At 34.9% G+C, this 25,888-nt stretch overlaps 1 protein-coding gene across 2 annotated transcripts in view; it reads right to left on the bottom strand.

Moving 5' to 3' along the window:
* The window catches only part of DOK6 (docking protein 6), a 252,314-nt gene that overhangs the window by 101,058 nt on the left and 125,368 nt on the right, over positions 1-25,888 (bottom strand). For both annotated transcript variants that reach the window (XM_062570068.1, XM_062570069.1), the window contains one exon: positions 1,954-2,073. In XM_062570068.1, the coding sequence (XP_062426052.1) occupies positions 1,954-2,073 (120 nt within the window). The remainder of the gene's footprint in view (positions 1-1,953; positions 2,074-25,888) is intronic.

The following is a 25,888-nucleotide window of genomic DNA, read 5'->3' on the forward strand; positions in this document are numbered from 1 at the left end:
AAGAAATCTAAGTGTAGGTTCTTCAGCACAGTTAAATTAATGAAAATGCTAGATTTCATACCAGTAATAAGAATCTCCACACTCTCACCTCCTTCTAAATTGATTAAAAAATCCAAAACTAGAATTTACTTTGCTTCTAGAACAAAAAAAAAAAAAAAAAGAAAACTTTGAATTTTAAACATGCTTATTAAATTGCAGAGTTGTGCAATAAGGGAATGAGGGAAGGAAAGAGATAGAATTGCTTGTATGAGATCCTGCAACTAATGGTTTAGAAGAGAATGTTCTTCAAATATTGGATTCTGTTCAGCCACTTGGTTTAAAAAAGGTTGGTAATCATACCCCTCTATGCATTCTTATTCATGTGCTTTGCACAAAAAACACGTGCTTTGTTTCCTTCTTTCCTTACATTTACTTACTCAGAACAATAAAGATTCTAATTATGTTCATATATGTTGATTTTTTAAAGTTGCTAATACTGCAATTAATTTCTAAAGCTCTAAATTCAATTGCACTAAAGCAATTCAATCAAGACTGGTTCAAGCAGCAGAACTAATCTACGTCTTTTGGAGATGTTTTGTATGGCTAGATCTTTTTCTATCAAGAACAAGACGAAATGCAATATTTGTCATCTAAGTCCCAAAGCTGCTGGACACTAAATGACTTCGCTACAGAAACAGCTTGAGGAATACCAAACTGTTTTTCTGTTCACGTCACAAGCTTTTGACAAGATTTATTTCCCTTCCCCTTTGTAAAGGAACTGCACCTGCTTACATATTTCTCTTGCTAATAGGGCACATATGAGTTTACACCTATAGCTTATGTACAAACAGCAAATAGGATGCTTTATATCTGATCATTACCAGCTGTATCTGATCATTATCATTCTCCCACAATGTTAGTAGCTATAATTTGTACTATAGTTTGAGAAATACATATAGTTAAACCAGGTTACAGATTGAATATAGTGTCATAGTAAGCAAACAATTTCACAAACACTGGATCTTTTTTTAAATTACACTTGAATAATATCTGATCTTTCAACAAAATTTCTTAAATATTTAAGTATATTTCATATTATTAATTTGAGAGATGTCCGGACTCGCCTAAGAAATTAATACAATGTAATTGATATAGTGCTATTCATTCTATAATTTAATTACGTGATTTTGTTTATAATGATAGTTGGTTCGATATTTTGTAACCATTGAGGCAATTTGTTTTATTACTTTGTTAGAAGCTATTAGATTTTATTAAAGCATTAAGACATTAATAACCATTGACTTGTTATTTAGGAGGAAATAAATGAGCACATTTTGTGTTGCCTTTGTGTTCATTAATAGCAATTAAATTACAGTATAATCACAGATTTTGTTTTGTTATTCTGTATTCCATCCACTAGCATTGTTCTTTTATGTTTTTAATCTAAAGTTCTGTACAAAACAGCCTTTATATGAAGATTTTAAAGCTCAGGCTTATGCTGCCTAGCATCTGCCATTGCCTTTTTTACCTATACTTGATGACATTTAGATGACCTAGACTTCATTGTTCAAGATATGTATGAGCATAAAACAAAAACGTATTTTGCAACCCAAAGCCTTGTTCAAATGTTCATCATTTGCTTTTAAAGGCTTTGGAACCACTACTACTATTTTCTTCCTTTTCACAGAGGCCGTTGTTTCCAGAACCAGAAAGGTCACAGTCATCATTTCACATGTCAAATGTGAACAGAAGGAACACATGAAGTCATTATATTTGTGTTATTTGGCATAGAATTCAATCATCTTTATTTGTAGAAAATAAAATTGTTATTCTAAAACATATCCAAAAGTTCAGCTATTAATTAAGTACTTCTAGGTAATAGGAAAAATCCCCAAAACGAGACACATCAGTGAACACAGCATGGGATATAGTTCACCTAAGAACCGATACAGGAGTAATTACAAAGTTACTTACCATTTTGTTCTCTCTGGACTCCAGCAGCAAGCAAGTCCGGTTCCCCAAGACTTATATCATTGAGCCTGGTTCCTAGACACTCTATGCAGAGATGTTTGCACCATTCCTCAGCCTCTAGTTCTGGAAAAAATAGACAAAAACATCAGTGGAAACATTTTACTCAGAAAAGGAACGAAGTTAAAAAAAAATACTCACAAACTAGTTTTATGATAATTTGCTTGTTTTGAAATATGAGTTATTAACATGTAGTTCCAAACCTACCTCTTTGCCTGGAATGTTGAACATTTAAAAGGGCTCACACTATCAGAATTGCATCTCCTGTTTTCAAATTGGGGGGTAAAGGATGGAGTTAAAAAAGATATATATATATATATATACAGAGAGAGAGAGAGAGAGAGAGAGAGAGAGAGAGAGGACAACTGAGATTTCAAGGCAGTATCTTTCTAGAAAAGCTGCTTGAAAGATAAATGCAAAATAGAAAAAAATAAAATAAGATATAATATCTGAAATATCCCTTATTACTCTTTATTATTATATAAAAAAAAATAATAGTTCTAAAGTACTTTTCTAAAAGTAAAATAAACTAAAGTGATAAAAGGAATCCTCAATACAAAACTTTTTTCTTTGCTGTACTGAATGGTCACATCTGTTAAATTAGTCTGAACACTGAACTCCATCTGTTCTGTTCACCTTCTTTGGTCCTCAAAGCAATCTGTATGAAAATTCAAAACCTCCTGGTCCAGCATCGCGTCACATTGATCTACATCTATGAGCTCCCCAGTTCTCAGTCTGACAAGACATAGACCCACACAACAGCACAACAGATGCTCTCCACGCTCAGCCCTCACTTTCCAATCGTAACATCATGAAATCTCTGGAACCGGTCAAACAAACCACATCCCAAACTGGCTTTCACACAGTGTGAAACCACCACTAATAAAATAATGCAACTAGGCTGGCTGTCTTTCATTAGAGTACATTTCACCTATAGGAAATTTTCTGGAGAGCAGGCTTGGCCTCAGGCTCACGCTGAGCATCTATTGTTGTAACCAACCTAACTTTAGGCTTGGATGACTCCAGCTATCTAGCAATGTCTCTAATAAATTACCTGCATGTTCTTCTTTTCTATTTTTGTGGACATCTAGGAAATCACTTATGTGATAATTTCTTCAACAAAATGCTGAAATTTTGAGAGTAAGAAAGCACCAGAACCAGAAAGGTCACAGTCATCATTTCACACGTCAAATATGAACAGAAGGGACACATGAAGTCATTATATTTGTGTTATTTGGCATAGAATTCAATCATCTTTATTTGTAGAAAATAAAACTGTTATTCTAAAACATATCCAAACGTTCAGCTATTAATGAAGTTCTTGAAATATCCCTTGAAATATCTAGTGATGATGATTTACTGTAATTAGTAAATATGTCTGGGAGAAATCTTTCCCATGCATAATTGGTGCAGCCCTCAAATCCTCAGCAGATCCTCACACATTGCAAGTGACAGAAACATCCAACAGACAAGAATGGGGGACAGGCACAAAACTCGCAAATGTGCTATTGTATTTAAGGCTTTGGATTATTGGATAATGGATTATTTCTGAATTCTATCAATTCCTAGGCAAGTAGTTTGAAGGACAGAGTCATTTCTGGAGTTTTTGAGAGCCAAATGTGGTTATTATCATAGTAACACAGCCTTTACTGTTTCCATGGATATTCTTGAGGTCTGTTGAACCAGAGTCATGCCTATAAACCATAACTTTCCCTGGAGAGGGTGTAATGCCAGGAGACAACAGAGGGGGACCACAAGACATGCTGCCATACTCTGGCGGCACAGAGCAGGTGCTGGGGACACACTGGCATACGGGTAAGCCAAGCCTGCCAGGAAGGATGGCACCGACCTGCCCAGTTGGTGCTTCCAGTTACAGATAAGCTTTGGGGAATCACTGGGAAAAGGCTGGTTGCACAAAGGTGACAGTGTAAATCTGATCTAGTGGTCCCATGCTTCTTTCTCTTCCCTCTCATATTTTCTCTTCTGCCGAGACTGTGTAACAGAACAATATAAATGTTCACCAGATGTGTAGCCCTATGTAGAGCCTATGATTTTTCATGACCAGTATATAATTGTTAACATATTTTACAAAATATATATGTTCTTACTTTATTTCATTGTGCCTGCACCCTGACCAAAAGGGTACATGCTAGAAATGTAGAATGAAATGAACGTACACAAAACTATTCTTTATAATTTTACACACATCTAGGGAGAAATTAAAACACATTGGTGTTTCCGTAAGTCTAGCTTAGCACTGGTATGTATTCAAAACAGGACTCTTGCTGAAAAGCAACAGGTTCTATTTATATTCACTCTCACACCACATTTCAAGTAGAAGTATTAGGAAACAACAACAAAAAAAAAGGTTGTTCTTGGAAGTTATTTCTTGTGAGAGTGTGTTTTCATCTCCTCAGTCCACCTGCCTACCTCTATTACAGGAACGTCTAAATCTTGAAACTCTGGATCCAAAAACAGCCTTTCAGGGTGTTTGAATCTGGCAGTTTAGTTTACAACTGCACAACGTTGATGATTAGATCCAGATTAGATAATTTTCCAACTGCCACACAGAAGAAACTATCTAAATGTGATCACTCTAAGATTACACTGTGCTTTGCAAAGTATAGGCTGTAACGTATTTAATATAACTCAAAATTTGTATCTTACAATAACTATCAAGTACATACTACAGAAAATACTGTTTCAATGTAGAACTGAAATATCTTCCCAAAGAACTGTGAGGATTTGTGTATGTTATCAGAAGCATCAACATTAGCTGCAAATGTTTCTGAAGGATGAAGAGTACAAGTGAGCTAGTTTTACCTAACACATCCTAATAGCTATTGCTTACTTGCGAGGGATTGCCTTAAACCTCCTCCTTGACATAAACGTGAAACCTATTTTAGAAGCAGGTGAATTACTTTTCATAGCTAAAGTTGTATTTCTCCTTTCATCATGTACATCCATAAAGCAGTTCACCATTCCTTTGCAACCAGTCTACAATGCTTTGTCTTTCTGGATATCAGATTTAATATTATTTATGAATTTTGAAATGTATTTATTATAATTTATAGTACACAAACAGATCAGTCACAGTAAAAATCTTTAAAACAGCAGCACAATTCTTATCTTTAATGCATGCAGATTAGATTTATTGATAGTAAATGCCACTGGAAATTTGGTCCATCAAATGGTCAATTGGAAAAAATTGCCACTGAATATTTCAGTTTCGACTTAAGATAACTGAATTGTTGGACTGAATGATAAACTGTAAAGTGTGTTTGCACAGCTATAAATACAATCAACATACTTGCATTTTCATCTGTCCTGTGATTCAGTTATGATATGCTGCTATACAAATGTTATGAGGTGACATAAAATACAAAGAGATGGGAGACCTTAATTAGGCCCTGCATATTGCACAAAAAATATCACTGGGAACAAATCTGTAAACTTCTCATTTGAAAATATACAACTTGTTTGTGGCAATAGTCCTCTGTAGCTTACCGAGGCCTGCAGGTCAGTGCATGAGGTTATGTGATGTGGCATTTCACTTCAGCTCTCACCTGGACGAACTCGTGCCAATTCTCAGCTGGCAGGAGCAGACTCCAGCCCCTGAAGTGGTGTATTGCAAACAGGCAACACCACGGGGTGATGTTTGTTTGTTGATGTAATCATAGTGATCAAATTATGTTAGCAAATCCTGTTAAAAATGTACCTTGGTAATAGCAAGAGAGCTCTTCTGGTACTTCTGGTTTAAATCAGTTCATGCTACACAACACGTGCTACAAGAGGTGAGAGGGGGCTGAGGAGGAGACTATTTTTTTACACCAACCTTAGAGATCTTTGTATGAGAATACATTGGCTAAAGGTGGGATATTTTCAAACTCCTATCTTACGAAACATCTAATGTGTAGACTAAGTGAAATACCACGTGACTCCCAATAACTTCATATTCTTTCATGTTTACCTGCTGGGTGCACATTATATAGCTTAAGAGGAATCTGCGCCCACACTCTGCTACGAGCTGCCAGCGTAGCTAAGCACCACTCCTCTGAGACAAAGCCTCAAAAACATGAGCACTGTCCCTCTCTACTCAGCCTTTTTTCCCTGAGTGATCCTATATCCATGTTCAGCTCTCCGAGGCAGCACCCTTTGTTGCAAGAGAAACTGTCCCATCGTGGCAATGGCAATGCTTGCATGGGCAAAAAATGGCTCAATTCATACCCAGCTCTCAAAGGTTAAAAACAAAGATGAGGCCACTTGTCCCTTCCCCTTCTCATACAGCCCACAGAAGGTAAAGTGACGCAGGATTTGAGTTGGAAATAACACATATGTGATATTACAGGGGATAACAGAAAATTTCCTTGTGCATATGTAAAAGTTTCATTTACTTTTTGAACTTTCCCTAATGTCAAACAATACAAACCTAAAATATTAGTGTCTTCATCTTTGAAACATTTCTATATATTTTCTGCAGAATTTTTTGACACCTCTTCCCTCAAAACTACTTTCATATGAAGTCTAAACCCAAATGAATATTATTCCTCTGACTGAAACCAGAGAAAGAATTTTTCCTGTTTAGATTAGCAAGGTCTGAAAAACTCTACTAAGAAAGATGGCCCAGAAAAGCCACACATGCCAATTTATGTCTTCTAAATCATCACTCAGACTTAAATAGAAGTGTCTAGGAAAAAAAAAATCACAGAATCCCCATAGGACTGATGTGCTATCATGCTGAACCACATGCAATATACGCAGCAGCTTAATCTCATTTGTTTCACTTGCAAATATCACTATTGCCCGCAGGTACATAATTTCTTATTAAAATTGGTAATACTTTTAGAAAAATCACATGATTTTTGATGGTTTAAATATGATTTTTATTTGATAACTATTTTAAATGCATTACACCTAACATTGTCCCCATTACTTTTACAAGAACACTTCATGCACACTCACAGAGACACAAATACAAAGCAGTCTGGCTATTTTTTAATCTTCCTCTGAAGAACATATGGATGTTGCTTACGTTGAGTAATAACATGTATTACTAATTAACACTGGTTATGCATGAATTATGCAATTATTTCTGCTAAATGATAGATAGGCAGTAATGACGGGGAGTTAAGCTCTATTTAGTGTAAAAGAACAGAAAATTAGGCCATACAGAGACTAAAACTTGTTTCCCAATTAGGTAATAATAAAGATAGTGGGTTGTAACTATGAAAGCAATTTTATTATTAAAATTAGATATGTATTGACCAATTATAGTTAAAGTTATTTCATAAGACATGGGACTCATCTATAAAATGTTTGCTTGTATCTCAGCAGAAATAAATAAGAACAAACTTTCTGTGAATCACTGAATCAGAAAGTCAAAGAAAATCATGAAGGAAAATTACATTGCTGCTAACTTTTGGTCATTTACTGAAAGTGCTCTATACTCAGACTGTAACAAATTATTTTAAAGAAAATATGACAATATTCTTTGAAAAAATATCAGTGCATTGAGTTTCTACAATTTTTTCACCTGCTCTTTTCCCTTTTGCTATCATAAGACCATTAATTTGTAAATATTTCCACTTATTAAAATGCACGTATATTTTTGAATATATTATCAATTAATGACATTCTTTTTCTGAACAATCTTAGCATATTAAGAACTATAGTTTTCCTTAAGGAAGTATTGAATTAATGCGGCAATCAAGTTAAATAAATAGTTAAAAACATTTACATATTTTTGTAACTTTAACCATTGCTATATATTGCAAATACACTTTTTTAAAAAAAACTAAGATATGGTCTACATACTAGATAAGAAACTCATATTTTCCCATCATTCGCTATTTTAAAGTTGTTGTTGACATGACGGCAGCACTATTCATCACAGCAACTACCAGAAGACATTTATTAGCTATAATAAAATATTTCTGCCAAACATTATCCACACTTGTCTAGAGAAGCCGTAAGATACATCACAAATAGGCTTCTAATAATTTAAGTTTGTGCAGGTACCTATGTTTGCGAACAGTCAGTTATGTGTCCCTGTTGTTATCTAGGCATAAGCAAACTGACATTTCTGTGAGGATCCCCCTTCACTTCTGAAATTCTGATCAAACCGTCAACTTGATTAACCAGCATTTGGCTATCAGATCATCTACTATTCCATCTTTAATGTAAACACTTACAGTGTTAAGCGAATACTTGAAAGCAAGAACAGTATTTAAAAGGACAAAAAGACTTGCCATATTACTGTTACTGACCATTAACCTAGTTCCCTAAAATACACTTTCTTGCATCCCATAGCTACACTTCTGCTTACATCTCTCCATCTTTCCAACATAAGAATCAGACAAGTAAAGTCTACAACATGTTATATAGATTGGTGGATATATGACACAGAGATACAGTCTGTCCTAAATACTCATGACCAGACGTAGCTTTTTGATAACAGTTTCTCCCATCAAAGTATTATTTATACCATATCGCACTCAAATTCTACAAGGCCAAGGTAATATATATACATATATGCAGCATATTATTCATTAGTTGGATACTTTGCCTACAAATGCCTAATAATTGCAAAACTGCCTAAGATACCAACCTCTTCAGAACTTCACAGGGACTGGATGACCCACATACGATGACAGCGGACGATGCTCTTGCAGTGAAAGGACACTCTCCCCTCAAACTCTAGGAAATGCCTTGCACAGCTGGCTACCAAATAAAGTAGCTCTAATCAAATAAAGTTTCACACCCGAAATGCTTCTGGAGAAAGTACGTGTATTTTTATTAATAGTGAAAGTATGGGAAAATGAAGAAAAATAATTTACAGGAAAATGATTTATCTACTCAATACTTACTTGTGCTAGCATAACTGTAAGAAATACTTTGTTTCTTTAGATAAAGGTTGAAGTCTGCAATCAAAAAAGTGAGTAAAGTGGTTAGTACTACAGAGAGCTATGATACTACTCACGGAATAAAATGCAATTTAGTGGACTTAATAAGTCCTTCAGGTTAGATTTCTAGTTAACCTCACAGACTGTGTGCATTACTTCACACTGAGGACTAGTGCCTTTCATCATATCCGAAGTGTTTAACAAGTAGTAGAAAGCCCAACAGATGAAGAGTGAGCTAACAGAGCTCAATTACTCAAAAATATCCACAATAACTTTTTGCTTTGAAGGCAAACTTGCTTTTAAATATTAAGTAAGACTTATCAAAACCTGTCGGGAAATAGAAAAAACATTTATACAGTGAGTGCGACACTAGGTCAGTCACAAGAACCTTCCAAGGGAGTTGGACAGCTCCCCAGGACTGTCGATCTGTACCTGCTTAGGCAGTTATTAACGTCAAATGACAACGGCATGAAGGCAGAAGAACCTCAGGCAACTTGTCTGTAGTGAGAACGACACAAACACCATCAGTCAAGTGTCCAAAGAGGGTCTGTCACCGGTAACACAATACGCAGAGGACGGTATCACATTAACTTATGCAGCTAACGCATGACTGGCAGTCAACGATGGTATTTGTCTGGCTTAAAACTTCAGACTATTTCAGATTTAATCTACTCCTAGGATTATATTATTTCTCTTGGAAAAGTCATAGGGCCTTTTCTTAATGAATGGAAAGTGAAAGTTAAATAACTTCTGTGTGTAAGTCTGAAGTATTTCCTTTCTCCTTTTGTCAAGCATTTAGGTTACATTCTTTTAAGAGATTTCATATGAATATGGATAAATTCTACATATTTATTACCTAAGAATTTTATGACATTGCAAATGAAAAAAACAGTCCCTTTTCCCAGATTCAAAGTAACTGCAGTCAACTTCTGACTGAAATAAACTATGTGAGCACAACACAGTGGCATATGCTGTGCAACATGATTTTTAGCTGCAGAAACTTTTAGTTTTGGGAAAAACTACTAGCTATAGACTATGGTATATCTTTTTTTGGTGTATTTCAATGTGGCACAATCACAAAAAGAAAACTTTTAAAATTATATAGTGCATACTTATTATCTAAGGAAATACAATGAGTAATGTCTTCCTCAGATTGTATATCTATATTATTTATATCCAAAAGGCTCTTTTTAGTTGGAGTTTTTCACTTGTTTTTTTTCTCATTTTACACTTTCTTGTATCTTTTATTCTCAGCATTAAATGAAACCTTATATTTTATATACCCAAACACTTCAATTTAAAGAAAGTTATACATTAACCTAACAATACAAATATTAATACTCCCAGGTCAGGCAACATCACTCCTCCCAGCACCCCAAATATTAGTATTTTTAAATAAAATTGTATTTAAACAAAAATAATTTAGATTTCTGGTTTTTGACATATAGAACTGAAATCTCTAGCAGCATAATCGTAAATGGAAGAGACATATGGCTGCCTGAGACATGACGGTCTCTTTAAAAACTGAAATTCATGATCCCTACCCTCACTGAGTTAATAGGAAGTGTGTTTTTTATTTCTATGTACCACTTCTAAGATGCACCGCAGCAAAACTACATCCTTTTCTGAGGCAGGATAATAGTAAATAAATTCAACTTCAATTACATGCCATTTTCCTCCAAGAAAATCAGAGTAAGTCTTGATGAATGCAATCGTACAGAACATACCAAGATTAAATCATTTGAGAATTCAAGAACTTTGTGCTAAATCATGGCTTAAGGCCACATTGACTGGAGACTCGCTAATGAAAGATTGTTTTATTTCAAATCTTTCATGCTCATTTCAGGGAAAACAACATGTCCCAAAAATATAAGGAATGTCTAGGTGTAGTCAAGCATTTACAAGCATATCCAGCAAGAACTGCAAAGAAAGGTTAGGGCAACCCTGTCTACCATGCTCTAGGTGACCCTGCTGAGCCGGGAGGTTGGACCAGATGATCTCCAGAGGTCCCTTCCAGCCTTACTGATTCTGTGATCCTATGATTTAGACTCATAAATCAGGGTGCCGATTACAGTGAAAAGCAGTATGTGAAGATGCGGTTGTAAATTATATACACTGCTGATCAGCTGCCCCCCGAGAGCTTCCTCGTGACCCAGCTTGCAAGGACACGTAGTCCTACAGGACTGAGGTGCATTTCCTCCCCTCTCCTCTCCTCCCTTCTTCCCCTCTCCTCTCCTCCCTTCTTCCCCTCTCCTCTCCTCCCTTCTTCTCTCCTCCTCTCTCCTCTCCCCCGAGGCAGAGCGCGGAGGGCAGGACTGCTCTCCTCCTTTGCTCTGTACTCGTACTCCAGGCAAAAGTCCTCTTGGGGATCCCTCAGGACCTAGGCTACATTCAAACCCAAGTTTTCCCTAGCACATTTCCTTATAATGGAGAGAACAAGCTGGAAAAAAAATTATAAACAGAAATGAGGTATATCAACTATATCTCTATATTGATATAACTGTATCAACAGTGTTGATGAGAAAATTTAACACTGTCATTGAATAGGGAGCTCTCTGGCACAGCAGCATCTCAGCGAACATTCAGCAAATGGGCAAAAGTACAATATACATGCTGCAAAGTGGTTTTCCTTACTTTCCACGTTAATGCTATTAAATGAGGAAACGGCTGACGTAAGTACTATTCTTCCTTCTACTTGAACACTCTGGCCTACTTCTAGCACTGCTATTTTAAAAGAAACACAACAAAATAACTTCTTGATTTGGGGATATGTGAGGCTAACAGAGCTTACTGTCTTCCTCAAAAAAACAACGAATTTGACATCAGGGTTTTTTCCCTGGATCGCAGTGTTACAAGCAACAGCATAATATCAGCAAGATCGCTAGAAGCAAGGAAACAGCAAAATTCTCTCTCTTTTTTTTTTTTTTTTAATGTCAGAAAAGGGCAGGCATTTTCGTAACACACCCTAAACTACGGATTTGCATAGAATCTCTCTAATTTGGACATAGAAGATGATTTAATTTTTACTTTCAGAAACAATATAATCATCACTGTAGCAGCAAGGTATTAGACCTAACAAATCTGCAACTGAGCAAAGGTCCTTTGCACGCTCATTGCGACCATCCTCCTCACTGTGCTAAGTGGACATTAAACAGCTTGAGTGGACATTAAACAGCTACAATGTTTTCGAGCCAGAAACTACTGCACTCAAAGACCACCACCACCTCTACTGATGGAGTTACACTGCTTACTGACTGCAGCAGTGACTTACAGATGCCAGTATCTTCTTGGAGGATAATTATCATATTTGTCTGAAAAAGGGTAAAAGTCACATTTACTTTTATACTACTTAAGGAGTTTATTTTACTCAGATTAGCACTGTTCGTGCTAAGTCCTCCTCCCACCTACGCTAACTCACATAGTACCCAGGGCATTTTCTGACTTGTATTCAGCATTTCTTCAGAAGCCTTTCCTAGGCTTCCTAAGCTTCTAAAATGAAAGTATATTACTTGGGCAGTGGACACTTTGATCAACAGTATTACACAACTGTTATTTTTGTATAAGTTTGAAGCAATGAAATTCCAATAGCACCATAGTCAGTAATTCCAACATTTCTATTAAAAAAAAAAAAAAAAAGATTTTTTTCCCTGAATTGAACATTATGCGAAAGGTATTCACTTTCCTTCCCCTACAGTCTTCTGATGGGGGGGGAGGGGGAGGTGGTTGTTTTTTTGCTCCTGTGTCTGTAGTTTGAAGCTGAAAAATTTTAGTTGCTGTGAAAAAAGAGGGTTGGGATTTTTTTGTTTGTTTGTGTGTTGTTTCCATCAACAAAAATGCTTTTTTTCCCTATTGATTCTAGATAGTACCTAAAAATCTCACACTTTTTTTGATATGCTTCATCTACTTCTGTTCCAGGCTAGTAAACCTGAGACTATTCTAAGATGATAAGTATTCTAAAAGAGAATATCTAATTAAAAATCTGAATTGCTGTGCTTAGTAAGAATCTCATTCAACTGTGTAATCTTCATTTCACATTCATCATGCAAATGAAGAGCTGAAGTGACCCTATGTCAACATCCTCCAAAGAAATCAAGTCCAACAGTTATGTTTCACCCTCAAGCAAATAAATACTTCTATGTCAGATGCTAAAATATTTTCTGAAACCACAATACTTTCAGTACATACATAGACATGTGCCCACCTCCCCATCTGCCCATATATGCATATACATATATATAAATATATATATATATATATTTTGCTCAGAAAATCAACGGATTCATCAGCAGTCCAACAGGTCCAGACCTGTTTTATGCACAAATGTGTTTAAAAATGTTTCATGTACTTTGATTGGTTTTGTCTAGTCAAGTAGAAGCTTTCTATGGCTAACATTTTATTTCTGCTATGTGTAATTAATGGAAAAAAATTCTTGAGGAATTTTTTATAAGGAAAAAATAAAAGTCATCTATTCATCTGGGTTCAGCACTTAGAACTGTTGCAGGATCAAGGGAAAAATGAAAACATCCGGTATGACTGATATTGAGAAGAGTAAGTGTTTATATAGATCCTAATTTTGAACAACAAAAAAACCTCAAAAAGCAGATCATATTAGCATTTGTTCTTGCGAATGGATCTATATTAATCTATGCAGTATGATTTATGTTAACAAAAGACAGATTTCATGCTTATGTCAATTTTCCTTGAAACATTAAACTGAACTTAGACTTTATTGCACAGTATACTTTACGGAGTAGACATATGGCTTTAGACATTTTTTAACTTATAAGGAAGTCCATTTTTTGCTTCTGTGTCGAATATAAAACAATTAGAGATTTCTTCTGATTAGCTTTTAATTCCCTAAATATTGTATGGTTAACAATAAACTTTCTATTCAAAGTTTAGATTCTGTTATTTGCTAAAATAATAAGATGCTTGATTTCTTCTCTGCATTTAATTAATCAAATAACTGCTAATGATATCTAATTTATTATCAGATTAATTTATAAGTAAACTAGAAAATACCTAAATTCAGACAAATTGCAAAATAAAACCGTTAGGCTAATTTGAGATCCTTGAGCAAACATTAGTAGCACATAGGGTTCTGGAAATTAATCACACCATTTCTTTATATTATAAAGATTTTTTAAAAACTAGTACATACCTCTTTTAGTAGTTACTCAAGCTCATGATATCTGAATTGATATCTGAACCTTACAAATGTGTTAACTGAATTTTCAATTCTTTCTGCGTTAACACGCTTGGACTCATTCACAGGCAGCTACATTTCTGACTGAAATGTTGTATTGAATACTGTAGTTTTCCAGTGGCCCTGTTAAGACAGATTTTTTTGTCCTCCTCCATTCTTTCTCACTCCTAGTGCGCCTATTTATCTAAACAAGAAGTATGGAAGGATTATTCTGTTGTCATTGGACAATATAACTGTATAGACAGTGACTAACCTGACTATACACATTCATGTTTGTACAAAGCTGAGAGCATTGCACAGAAACCTTTACAGAAAGCCATACATGGTTAACTTAACTATTAATATTTGATGGGGTTCTTAGGGGAACTAGAGAGCAACTATCAGACAGAAGAGTCCACTGCAGGTCAACATTGGCATAGATACTGCCAACAAACGATATAATCCAAAAATAAAAATATCAGGCCAGCCTTCTTTTCAGCTAAGCAATAAAATTATCTCACTTTCTGTGAGTACAAAACAATATAGTAGCACCTGTGTCTCTGATACCAATTCAGAGATTTCTTAAAGAAGTGCCCTTGTTCAGGAAAAATGAACGGAGTGGTCTCATGTTGCGAAAATAGCGAAAATCTGCTAATCTCATTTGACAGAAAGCAGTGGATTATTAAATATAATCATTCATTCATGATGAGAGTAATAAAAATGGAACCTATAAAAATATGGCACATTGTATTTAGAACAAATGAAAACAATAAGCAGATGTATAAAGAACAGATAAGAGATGCACAAAACACACACACTTTATTGGCAGTCCAGAGCAAGTTCTTAAATCAGCCATGCTTGAATTGCTTTAATTTAGGCATATTATTTTGGAAAAATAAAGCTTCTATGAATTTGTTTGTAAAATTAATGCATGTATCAGTTTCCATACACCAAACCCATGGTGTAATATAGTATATTGAAGCATAAACGAAATAAACTGTTATTATATCAAGGATATTGAACGTTTTGAGGAGATTCCTCAAATTTGGTCCAAAAGCACAATAAACTATATTTTTATCTGACTTAAATTTTTGTAAGTTGCAAAACATTTCTTAACAAGAGAGTATGATTATTAGTATGAAATATGACATGGAAAGAAAACTAGTTGTATTCAGCACACAGCGAAGCTATTGTTACTAATCAGTTAGACAAAGATAATGCACAGTTATATATTCTGAATAATGCTGATTTGTACTTTATCACTGTGTAACAGCAGCAGAGGAGAACATTTAATAATGGAATAGTGCTGATATAGCTAGTGACACGCTGGGAACACTGTTACTCACACTGCATAGACGGCATGGATGTTGTGCTGCCCTCGGAAAAGATTCATGCTGTTACTGAACAGAAATATTTTGAAATGATACTGGCTTTTTGAGTTTCCTGCATTAATTCATTTCCCTTCATTAGAGAGAATAGAGGAGATAAGTGTCAGACTCCCTGTTTAATTAATTTCTCTTTTTTTGAATCAAGTGATTGTAAGCTGCAGCTGAGTTTAGGCTAGACTTCTTGCACATCTAAGCAGACCTAGCACGCTAAGATCATTAATGTTTAGAATACAAAATGGAAACTACACAGTGATATATTTTGCCATTCTTACTGCATTAATGTTTATAGGAGCATACTTAAAAAAGACCTGTCCGTAATTTCGATGAATTAGATTAATTATCTTAGAGGCTTGTCCTTTAGCACATTCAAATGTTCTTTCATTTCATATTTATTAGCCATACTCATTTTATATGCCCAGAGCAAATTCTCTAATTTGATTACTTCAATTGCTAGGTCCAGTCAAAATTATCCATAACACAATCTAGGCAGGAAAAAAGCAGCTGTAATATCTATTTCATGTTTTATTTATGGAATATAAACTTCAGTTGCAAGACTCATTTATTTTTGCATTGAAATTGAAATGTTGTGCTAGTGAAAGGTTTGGCCAACGAAGAACTCTAAAGACATACAGAAATTCATGTTGTCACTAAACAAGCATCCCTGGGAAATGGAGCTGGCTGTTTGACTTTAGTAGGGTATTCCGAGGAGCTCTCTTTGGGGGTATACTTAAAAAAGTATTTCCCATTTGTCAAAACAGTGATAAACCATATCAGTGAAAAATATTATTTGCAAAATGATTAAATAATAAAACTAATAGACTTGGTTCCCTTTTCCTCTTGCCAATAAATATTAAGCTTCACTAATTCCAAGGTTTTTTTTATTCTTCTGTTAGCTGCTGGGCTATTTTTTTCTCGTAAATTATAGATTATTTTTAATGAAGTATAGTTTAGATCGAAGTGGTAACCAGTTTTTCTGATTTGTACTTGTCTTTATAGGAAAATAAAAATATTATGTTTGTATTTTAACTTTAGAATTATACATACTTTTAGCAAAAGATTTAAAAAACAAAGAAGGAACTTGAAATTATCTGCTTTTCAACTTTACCTTACACGATCAGAAATATGAAGGCTAGTGGCTCCTTAATGCAGCTCCATAAAGTCATTAATCTACTAAGAAATGCTAGTAACTTTATGCTGCAACAGTTAAAAAAAAAATCATTGCAAAAGTGAGTTCAAACACAGGTACAAATCACAGAAAAAATAAGAAAAATGTCCCCAAAGTGAGTCCAGAAACAGGTAGAAATCATGGCAAAACTAAGAAATGTCCCACATTTTCTATGTTACAATCTCCCAGAGACCAGATTAATCTAGTTTTACTAGCAGACAAAGATCCTTTTCAATCTGAATGAATATGCAGCTTTCACGTCAAAGTAAGTCTCAGAGATTCACAAGATGTCAGAAGACCAGTACACAGTATAGGGATTTTACTGAATACAAAGCTTTAACCCCTAACATATGCCAGCACACATATGGATGCATTTTAAAAACAGAAACATGAACACAATTTGGAAGCATTTATGTTACCTTGGTGAACAAAGATGTTCTTTCTCTCTTCAATGTAGCATTTAAAAGAACTAAAATGTGTGATTGGTCAGTTTGAATTAAGGAAAAATAATCCACCTAAAATCAAGCAATCCAAAACATATCTGAAAGGATCTAGTAAACTATCACATTAGGTAGCCCTCAAAACCTACCAAACAGCAAAACAGGCTTGATCAGCTAAGCACATGCAATATTTAGGTCTAATATGATATTGATTCTGCTTTTCAAAACATTTAAAAATTAGTAAGAATTGAATCTAAAGCAAAAATGCAAAAAAATATATTTTCAAAATAAGCATACAAATTCTCTGTGTTTTCACACATATTTTCAATCCAACGATAGCTATTTCAGCAGGAGGGAGAGAATTTATATATTCACCATGATTAACATCTCCTTGCCTTATTTGCATGTTAATACACTCTTTTCTAAGTTTCAAAGACAATAAAAGTGAAAAACAGATTTAAATAAACAAGTGTTAAAAAGCTAAAATGCAATCTCAAAAGCCTTGTGCAGTCAATAGCTTCTCTTAGTCATTTTTTATATTGATTAACTTCAGTTTTAACCTCAGATTAACTTTCAAGGCAGCATTAGCAGCAGTCGGAATTGATTAAAGCAAACATTAAAAATAGTCACACTGTAAGATAGAAATTGGAAAAAAAAAAGAAACCTTTTCTATAGCTAAACAGTTCATTCCTCTATATTGGTTTTATAAACAACTGCAATCGCAGGTACAGGAAAAAAAAAGTTTAGTTTTTCTTGTTTTAGTGCAATCTCCAGAAGAGACTGTATTGTGGTTAAGACTGTATATTGATTTGAGGAAGAGTGGCATATTTCAGGCCACTGCTCTTAAAACTAAAATACATTAAAACTACATTAAAAGGAACTCTGAATGTGAATCACTGCTTTGTTTTGGGGAAGCTTCAGATCTTTAGACTTTCAAAGCACAGTTTGCTCCTTGGCTTTAGAGAGAATTTCTTTATCTGAAATAAAGAAGAGATTTACCCTAGTAAAGTAATGCTAGAGTACTCTCAGGGAACATAACTTTGATAGTCTTATCAAGACACTGTAAAACTAATGCATAATTACTGGTAAGGATATTTTAAATGACAAACATAGTACCTTACAAAACTCACAAAAGGACTGGATGCCTTTCACCTGGAAAATATCTGTGTTAAAAGGTACAGCAGAGTTTACAAAATTCTACTCTCAGCGGCGATGAGACCATAATGACTTACTGAAAGCTTCTTGTACTTTTCTGAAGAGAGCACATTTTCTGCTTTAGCTGAAGGACGTAACAAACTATAGACTGGTAGTCTTTTCAAATACATAAGAAATGTGAAAATTTTGAATTAATGAATATGAGAGTCACTTCTGGTTAAAATATATTAACGTATACTCTTAAGATTAATCATATTTTCCTATTAAATACAACTAAAGAGATTAAAAAAAGAGAGAGACTAGAAGAATGCATTAAGTTATTCGGCAATGATCTTCTAGCCATCAATGAAAGGTAAATTTGTAAGATCTACACTATGTAGATCAACAGTGTCATCCTAGCTGTTTAACAGCCCTCAAGTGTTTTAATGCTGATAGTAACATTCACATTGGCAGTAGACTTCAAGAAACCTCTCAAAATGAAGATAGATGAATAGCAAACACAAATCTTTTTTTCCCTAATGTGTGTAGATCTGAGATGTTCATGCCAAGACTGTACACGAAATAGCGCTTTCCAAGCTGAATGCATGGTTAAATACATATTAATAGTATGCAAAACTTCATATGGTCATTTACGCGTGCTATTCTTATCAGCTCGCCTTCACTCGGGGATAGAAGTTTTTCAAAGGCTTGAAACAGCTAACCTGCTAACAGCCCTACATACCTTACACACTGCAAGTAGCCAAATGTAATTCAGGCTGAATCGTGACAGAGAATGAAAAATAGATCTGATGTTTCAGGTTTGGAGCAGTAAATTATCATGTTATTCATTCAACTCTCCTTAGGCCCAGCCAGCCATATATCATCTGTCAATACTCCAAATTCAATCTATAAATTAATGTCCTGAGTTTTGTGCTGTCACTAAAAGCACGCTATTCTCAGGAGAGGTCAGAAACTGCAGAAGTTGCATTATTTTCCAGGGTGATACAGATTCACAGATCCCAGGAGATCTGACCTGTGTTCTACATAGATGAGCAGACGCCTTCGTATCTCAGCTGATAACTGGCCCCACTCCGAAGTAGGTGTATTGAGAGCTAGTGGGATATTACATCAATGATCCTAAAGAAGTAGAAATAAGCCCAAATACAGGATGCTTTCTTAGGTAGGCATGAGTTAAATATTTGTACCCTTCTATCATTATTAGAGATATGTGAAAAAAAATGGAAAAATACACTGAAAAATACAACCTTTTGGAGATGATGCATCTTAAAATGATGCTAACATTTCAGTAAGGTTTTTAGGAGAAGGTCTCCAGGTGCGCTATTCCTAGAGCTGTCTGCGACCTTTCTTACTAAATGCAGTTACATAAAATCCTAAATGTGCTATCAGAAATCTACCCATCTCTGCCAGTCTGCCTGGCAGGCTTTTGAAGAATCCAAGATTTCAGCATCAAGGGCAGCAGTATCATGTTGTCAGGGGCCAGTAGCCTAAAAGCCTAAAGAACAGCTATGCTACAATAATTAGGCCCTGGAGTCCTGTCTGAATTTCCAGGAAAAACATCTTGTTTAAATTTTCTTCTCACAAGAACACTTTTTAATCTATTTTTAAGTTACAACTTTTAAGTACAACACAGAAAGTAGAAAATCTGAAACCAAAGAAAGGTACATTATTATAACATTTTGTAGTGCTATGTGCTAGAAAGCACAAGCCTAGAAAAGAAACTTAACCCTTTTTCTAGGTGTACAACAGACTTTTTAAAAAGCAGAGTCTCATTCTCTTCTCTTCCAAAGCACCTATCACAGCAGAGAAGAAATTATTCGACATGCATTCACATGCGTAACAGCGTAGGAACAATTAACTATGTGCTGGTCTGCCATCCCTTTTCAGCTTTAGCTGTACATTTTTGTTCCTTTTATTATGTTCAAAAAACCAGAAATGGACAAGTTATCACCTATTAGGAATGACACACACATATATGTGTGCTTGTATGTACGTGTGTGTGTATATGTGATCCCTGATAGAATTTCTGATAAAAATATATTTTTATATACCTATATAAATTCATATATAAAATAATATATGCCAATAATAATAAGAATTTATATCTTAGTAGATCAGGGAAGCATCTCAATATTACTTCCACATGTATTTTCTATCATAAATATAATTAGACAATTATTACAGTCTTTACCTTTTTTTTTTAATTCATAACACTTACTGTTCTGTACTTCCTGATAAGAAAATTTGAAGTTATATTAGCTAAATGCCAATCTGACCACCATTTCAAGTGCAGTTTTTTGATCATCATAATAAAATCAATGTAATATTCCTAAGAATCTGAGTAGCATGAGGAAAAAAGCAATCTTAAATATAATAATAACACGACAAAAGCTAAGAAAAAAATGCAAAAAAAAAGCACTTTATATATTGCAGAGTTAGCAAGAAATGACTTTTCTTAATGTAGAATGTAGTATAAGCCATTCTGAGAGCACTGTAGTGGTTGTTAACACAGATGTTTCAAAAGTACCTTTAAAACGAAAACATTAAATTTGTATGCAGTCCTCACCCTTTTCTACCCTAGGGCGTTGCTTCATAACATGATTCCTACATGTAAGAATGCATTAAAAAGCAATCCTGGAGAGTATTTAGCTTCTGCATTATACAAAAAAAACCTCCCAGCTTGAAGAAACACGGTATTTGTTACGATGAAGAAGACATGGATTTACTCATGTTCGAGAACACAGTCCATCTACTCTCATGTAATGCGAGAAGCCAACTGTGAAAACTTCTCTGTTGAATGTCAAGACCTACTCACAGAATAAAAGCATCTGGATAGTCCAAAAGGAAGTGGATGAAGAGGAGGAGATGAGAATTTTTCTCTATTTTGCATAAAATGTTTGAATGTTTCATGTTTCCTACTGCTAATAGCAATTACAAATTTATACTACAATTTCATGCATGCATATTTTAATGAAAGTAGATTCTTTATACATATACACACATCTATATGTATACTTACATATAAATATATATGTGCATATGTATAAATACACATTCATATAGTACAATGAAGTCCTCTGAGACACTGAGCTTCAAGCTCAGAGAAACAGCTTCTTTCCTTAGCTTTGTCACATTCATCTGCCATTCAGTTAATGAAGATGCACTTTCATTCCCTCTTCTGTAAACCACTGATAACAACTCATAACAAGAGACCATTTTATTTGTAAAACTCATCAAGATTCTCAGATTTTTTCTAGTAATAGTTTTATTATTACGCAAGAGCACATTTTGGCAGTGTAGAACATGCAAGGTGTACTGACATTCTGGTACACACAGCACAGCACCATAAAAATAGGTAGTGCCTTACATTTTATTAGAAGCGAAAATACTATTTACCTGATGAGATGTAGATTTGGACTTTCTCAAACATAATATGATTAAAAATATTCCAACTTTTAACTGAAATTCATTTATGTTATGAATTACAGAAAGGATAAGACAGTAACACTATCTTTGTTTTATAGGACCGGCAGTTATTTATGGTAATTTATCAAATCCCCCAAGAATCTCAAAATGGGATCAGTAAGAAATCTTGTCATACATAGAGCCCAAAGAATGAATAATTTCAGAGTTCAGTATTAAAGTAGCCAGAGTCTAAGAGCAACTTTTACTTCGTGTTAGTCAAGTGTTAGATCATGCTGTTAAACTGCACTTTTGGGGCTTGTGCCATCACATTAACACAGACTTTGTTCTGGTACAAAATACGGAGGTTTCGGACACTGCTAGGTTCATTAGGTGTTTAGCAACATGGGGGGTGGGGGGAGAAGTGAGTGAGTATAAAACTTTATAAAGTCGGCCAAATAATTCCAGGCCTCTGGATGCCTGACATCCTGGACTTCACTATCACTATCCTATTTCCACTCCATCCTTACTGGGAAAGGTAAATGTACAGTGAACTTCTATTTCATATCCAGTTTTGAGATTTACATCTTTACACTAGTCTCACAAAAATCAATATTCAGCTGAACCTGTACCATCTACCAACAGGTGAAGCTGGAATCTGCTTGCTTTCCTCTTTTTGTCTTCTGAAGCTGCCCAGGTTCTGCAGGCGGCAAGATTTTTTTCTCTTCTTTCACTCCCAAAGAGTCCTACATCGTAAAATAGACGCTTTGCTATTATCTGAGCTATCCTCCTTGACTTTTGTGCCTGTGGGAACAATTTATATTTCATAGAAATTTAAATCCCTATGAGTAAAATTGTAACATGGAAGATATTCATAGTGTCTACATTTCAACATATTTGTCCAGGAAGAAAGAATAATACGGAGTTTCTCCACTTATTTAGATCCGCTATGTTGAAAGCTAATAATGAGCATTCAGTCAAGTTTACAGCAGGCGAACATCAAGGGCACACTGATCACTTAACACATCTGCAATAAATACTATGTAATGAAACTGTATTGAAAAGGGGAATATTTTCAACTCCCAAACGTTTTGACCTTCACAGTCTATAAATTAGGACTTCCTACATTACAGCCAGAACAAGTTACCTTTTCCAATTTCTGTGGTTAGAAATCTTACGGCTTCCAGACCAGTTACCAAGAAAGTTCTCAGCTTTTCTCCTGTTGGACTTGGAGGCTCAAGGTATTCAGCAGGAACAGCACAGTTTGTAAAACCCAAAGTTTTATGCTCTTTCTGAAAAGTTACAGGGCTGAATCGTGAGTGCCACACAGAAATGTGTTAAGCTAAGGCTCTTGTGTTAAGTTCTGCCAGAGGTTAATGAACACTTCCTACTCCTTTTGTCACGTGCACGTGGCCCTGCCTCGCTGAAGTTAATCCCATTTCATTGCTGTCCCCCATTTGCCCTACAAATGCTCAGCAGTAGTGCTCTTGGCTCAGTGACCTGACTGGGAGAAGTGCTGATAGGCACGGGCAAATGTAGACAAGTACAATCTAACATTTTCAAATTTAACATCTGGCAATTACACTAAAATACAAGCTTCTCTTCTCAAAATTTTAGAAAAGAAAAACCCACAAAACATGCTAATTCATTTTACAACTAAGCTTGCACCTCAATTAATAATCTAAAAATAGATGGGTGGAAAAGGGACGAAATGAATAGCATAATATCTGTTTTACTGAAGGCAGTCTCCTGAAAATAGGGTAATATTTTCTGTATTCCTTTCATCTATTGGTTATACATGTTGCCACTGTATGTCAGAAAGTCGTAACAATGTAGTTCAGACAGATAACTGCAGAAAAATGAAGACCAGTATGAAAGCAACTATCTGAGAAATCAAAGAGAAAAACATCCCAAGTATTTCTAATTTACAAATATTAAAGGCAGGAATAAAGATACATATTTTTAGGTAAATGTGAACAGATAAAAATATAAGAGTCATCATTAATGAGAAGGAATATTTCTCATGAGCAAAAGAATACATATCCTATTTTCATCTTAGAAAATAATGTTTCTAACTATGATTCAAATTGAGCTTCACCTCAAAAGTGTATAGTATGGTAAATATTATGATCAAAAGAGGAGAGTGTTAGAACACAGGGCAATATATTTGATCTCATGCAATGTTTTCTTTGATCTTTTTTTCCCCCAAAAAATATTGCCAAACTCACGGAAGTAAGAACATGCATCTGACCTCCAATGAACCCTATATTTTACAGAAAAGTAAATAAATAAATAAATAACTCCTTCTGCAAAGTAGAAAAGATAGGGTCATAAACTTTCATAGAACAATCCATGCCACTGTAAAACAGAAATATACCTTCTTTCAGAATGTTTTATAGCATATAAAACTGATTTTTCTACAAGGCTAAGGGTAACCTTGTTTGTATTTTTCTTTCCAGGACCAGAACTCAATTTGGGATGCTGTACTCCACTTCTAACAGCCTCCATATTCCTAGAGCTTCCAACCCACAAAACTACCAGTGAAAGTTGGTATTCTACTCTGACTACATAGCCATTTCTGTTGTTAGTCATAGTAGAAGATATGACCTCTAATGGTTCATTTTAAGGTCTCGATGTCTCTTTGTAATTTTAATCCAAAACTACCTAGTTTATTAGCTGTCAAAGGATACATCAATATGAATTACAGACAATATTCCACTGGTATTTGTCAAATTCTTCAGGTACACAATACAGAACAGAGTCATCTTTGCCTTCACTAGTGAAAATAACCAAGGGTTAGTGGTAATCAGTGGTAATTTGGCAAGAGCCTGAAAGCTTTTGTATTACAAAATCTAACTAATTTGTGCCCTTCCCAAAACAAAACAAAACAATCAAAAAAAAAAAAAACTACAAAAAACACAAAATACCTTGCTTGTTAAGACAAGGAGGAGAAAGCAACACCAAGTGTCAAAAATCTCAGCTTTAAAACAAAAAAAGATACACACAAAACTAAAAAAGAAACACCTAGCTGAACATGTTGCCACTTGACTCCAATAATTCATCATTCATTTTCAACAAAAAGTAAAACTTTTTCATTTTGTTTTCCAGAGACCTGCTTATTACAGTGCCTGAGAAGAAATATCCTCTTCATCTACTTCTATGTAGAATGGGGCACCATACTGAAGAGAAGCATGACAAATAGCACTGTCTTTGCTGCTCTCTGCATTTGCTTAACAATTTCAGTTCTACACATTTCTCTGAAATTTCTCCTATTCCTTGTTTTCATATTACACCTCATTTGATACTCAAAGAAACCACTGAAATTACATTTCATCCTTAATTTGTCGTCTCTTGTATTTGAATCCATGTCATTTGCAAAGAAAAGACTCATTATTCATTTATGAATAGGTTTACAAGTTCCTCACATTCTGTAATTTAGAAATTATAACAAATTTTCCACAAACCTGTGCAGCTGGCTCTACTAAGTCTAGCAGAACCAGGGCCTTGTATCACTGAGTATTTTGCTAGCATCAATAAAGGAAAAAATATGTTCCTGCATGGACTTTCACTACCTTAGTCCTACCTGGAATTTTTATTCCTTGAAAGCTAGCTATTATTCAGACACAATCCTCACGATATTAGCAACTTTCAAAAAAATTCTATAAAATTCCAGCTCCAATCACAGTATTCACGCTCTCCAATTGATGATACAAGTTTCCTTGCATGTCCTACAAAGCCATTATTGCACATTGAATTAAATGTACAATTTTAGAGAAAATTTACAGAGTATCTCAGAGTGTGTGCCTCACTATAGACATCTGGGTTGACTGCTACACTACAGGCATATGGACTACAGGAAGAAGAGCTTCTCAATTGATCCATGTGTCTGAGCATAGCTAGAAGCACACTTTTCTGAAAAAAAAATCTTGTTTTTTTTTAAAGATACTAGCTAAAGACAGTATCTCAAATCTAGTAGCTACAGCAGCTTTACTTTCTTTTGCATTAGAAAATCCAGAATACACCCTCTGAAGCTCAGTACTGTGTACAAATACCAGTAAGTGGAACATGTATACAAGGATGAAAGGATAAACACATATTCCTGTCTTAACAGCTTTGCACCAGAGGCACTACAATAGTCTACAATTCACATTTTATTTAGGCACGGGATGAATGATACAAGGAGGATGAATGAAGAACACATTATGAATTAGGGCATTTTGCAAATGGCCCTTAGGTTATGTGTCTTC

Source organism: Rhea pennata, chromosome 2, assembly GCF_028389875.1.
Source record: "Rhea pennata isolate bPtePen1 chromosome 2, bPtePen1.pri, whole genome shotgun sequence".
Classification (NCBI taxonomy): domain Eukaryota; kingdom Metazoa; phylum Chordata; class Aves; order Rheiformes; family Rheidae; genus Rhea; species Rhea pennata.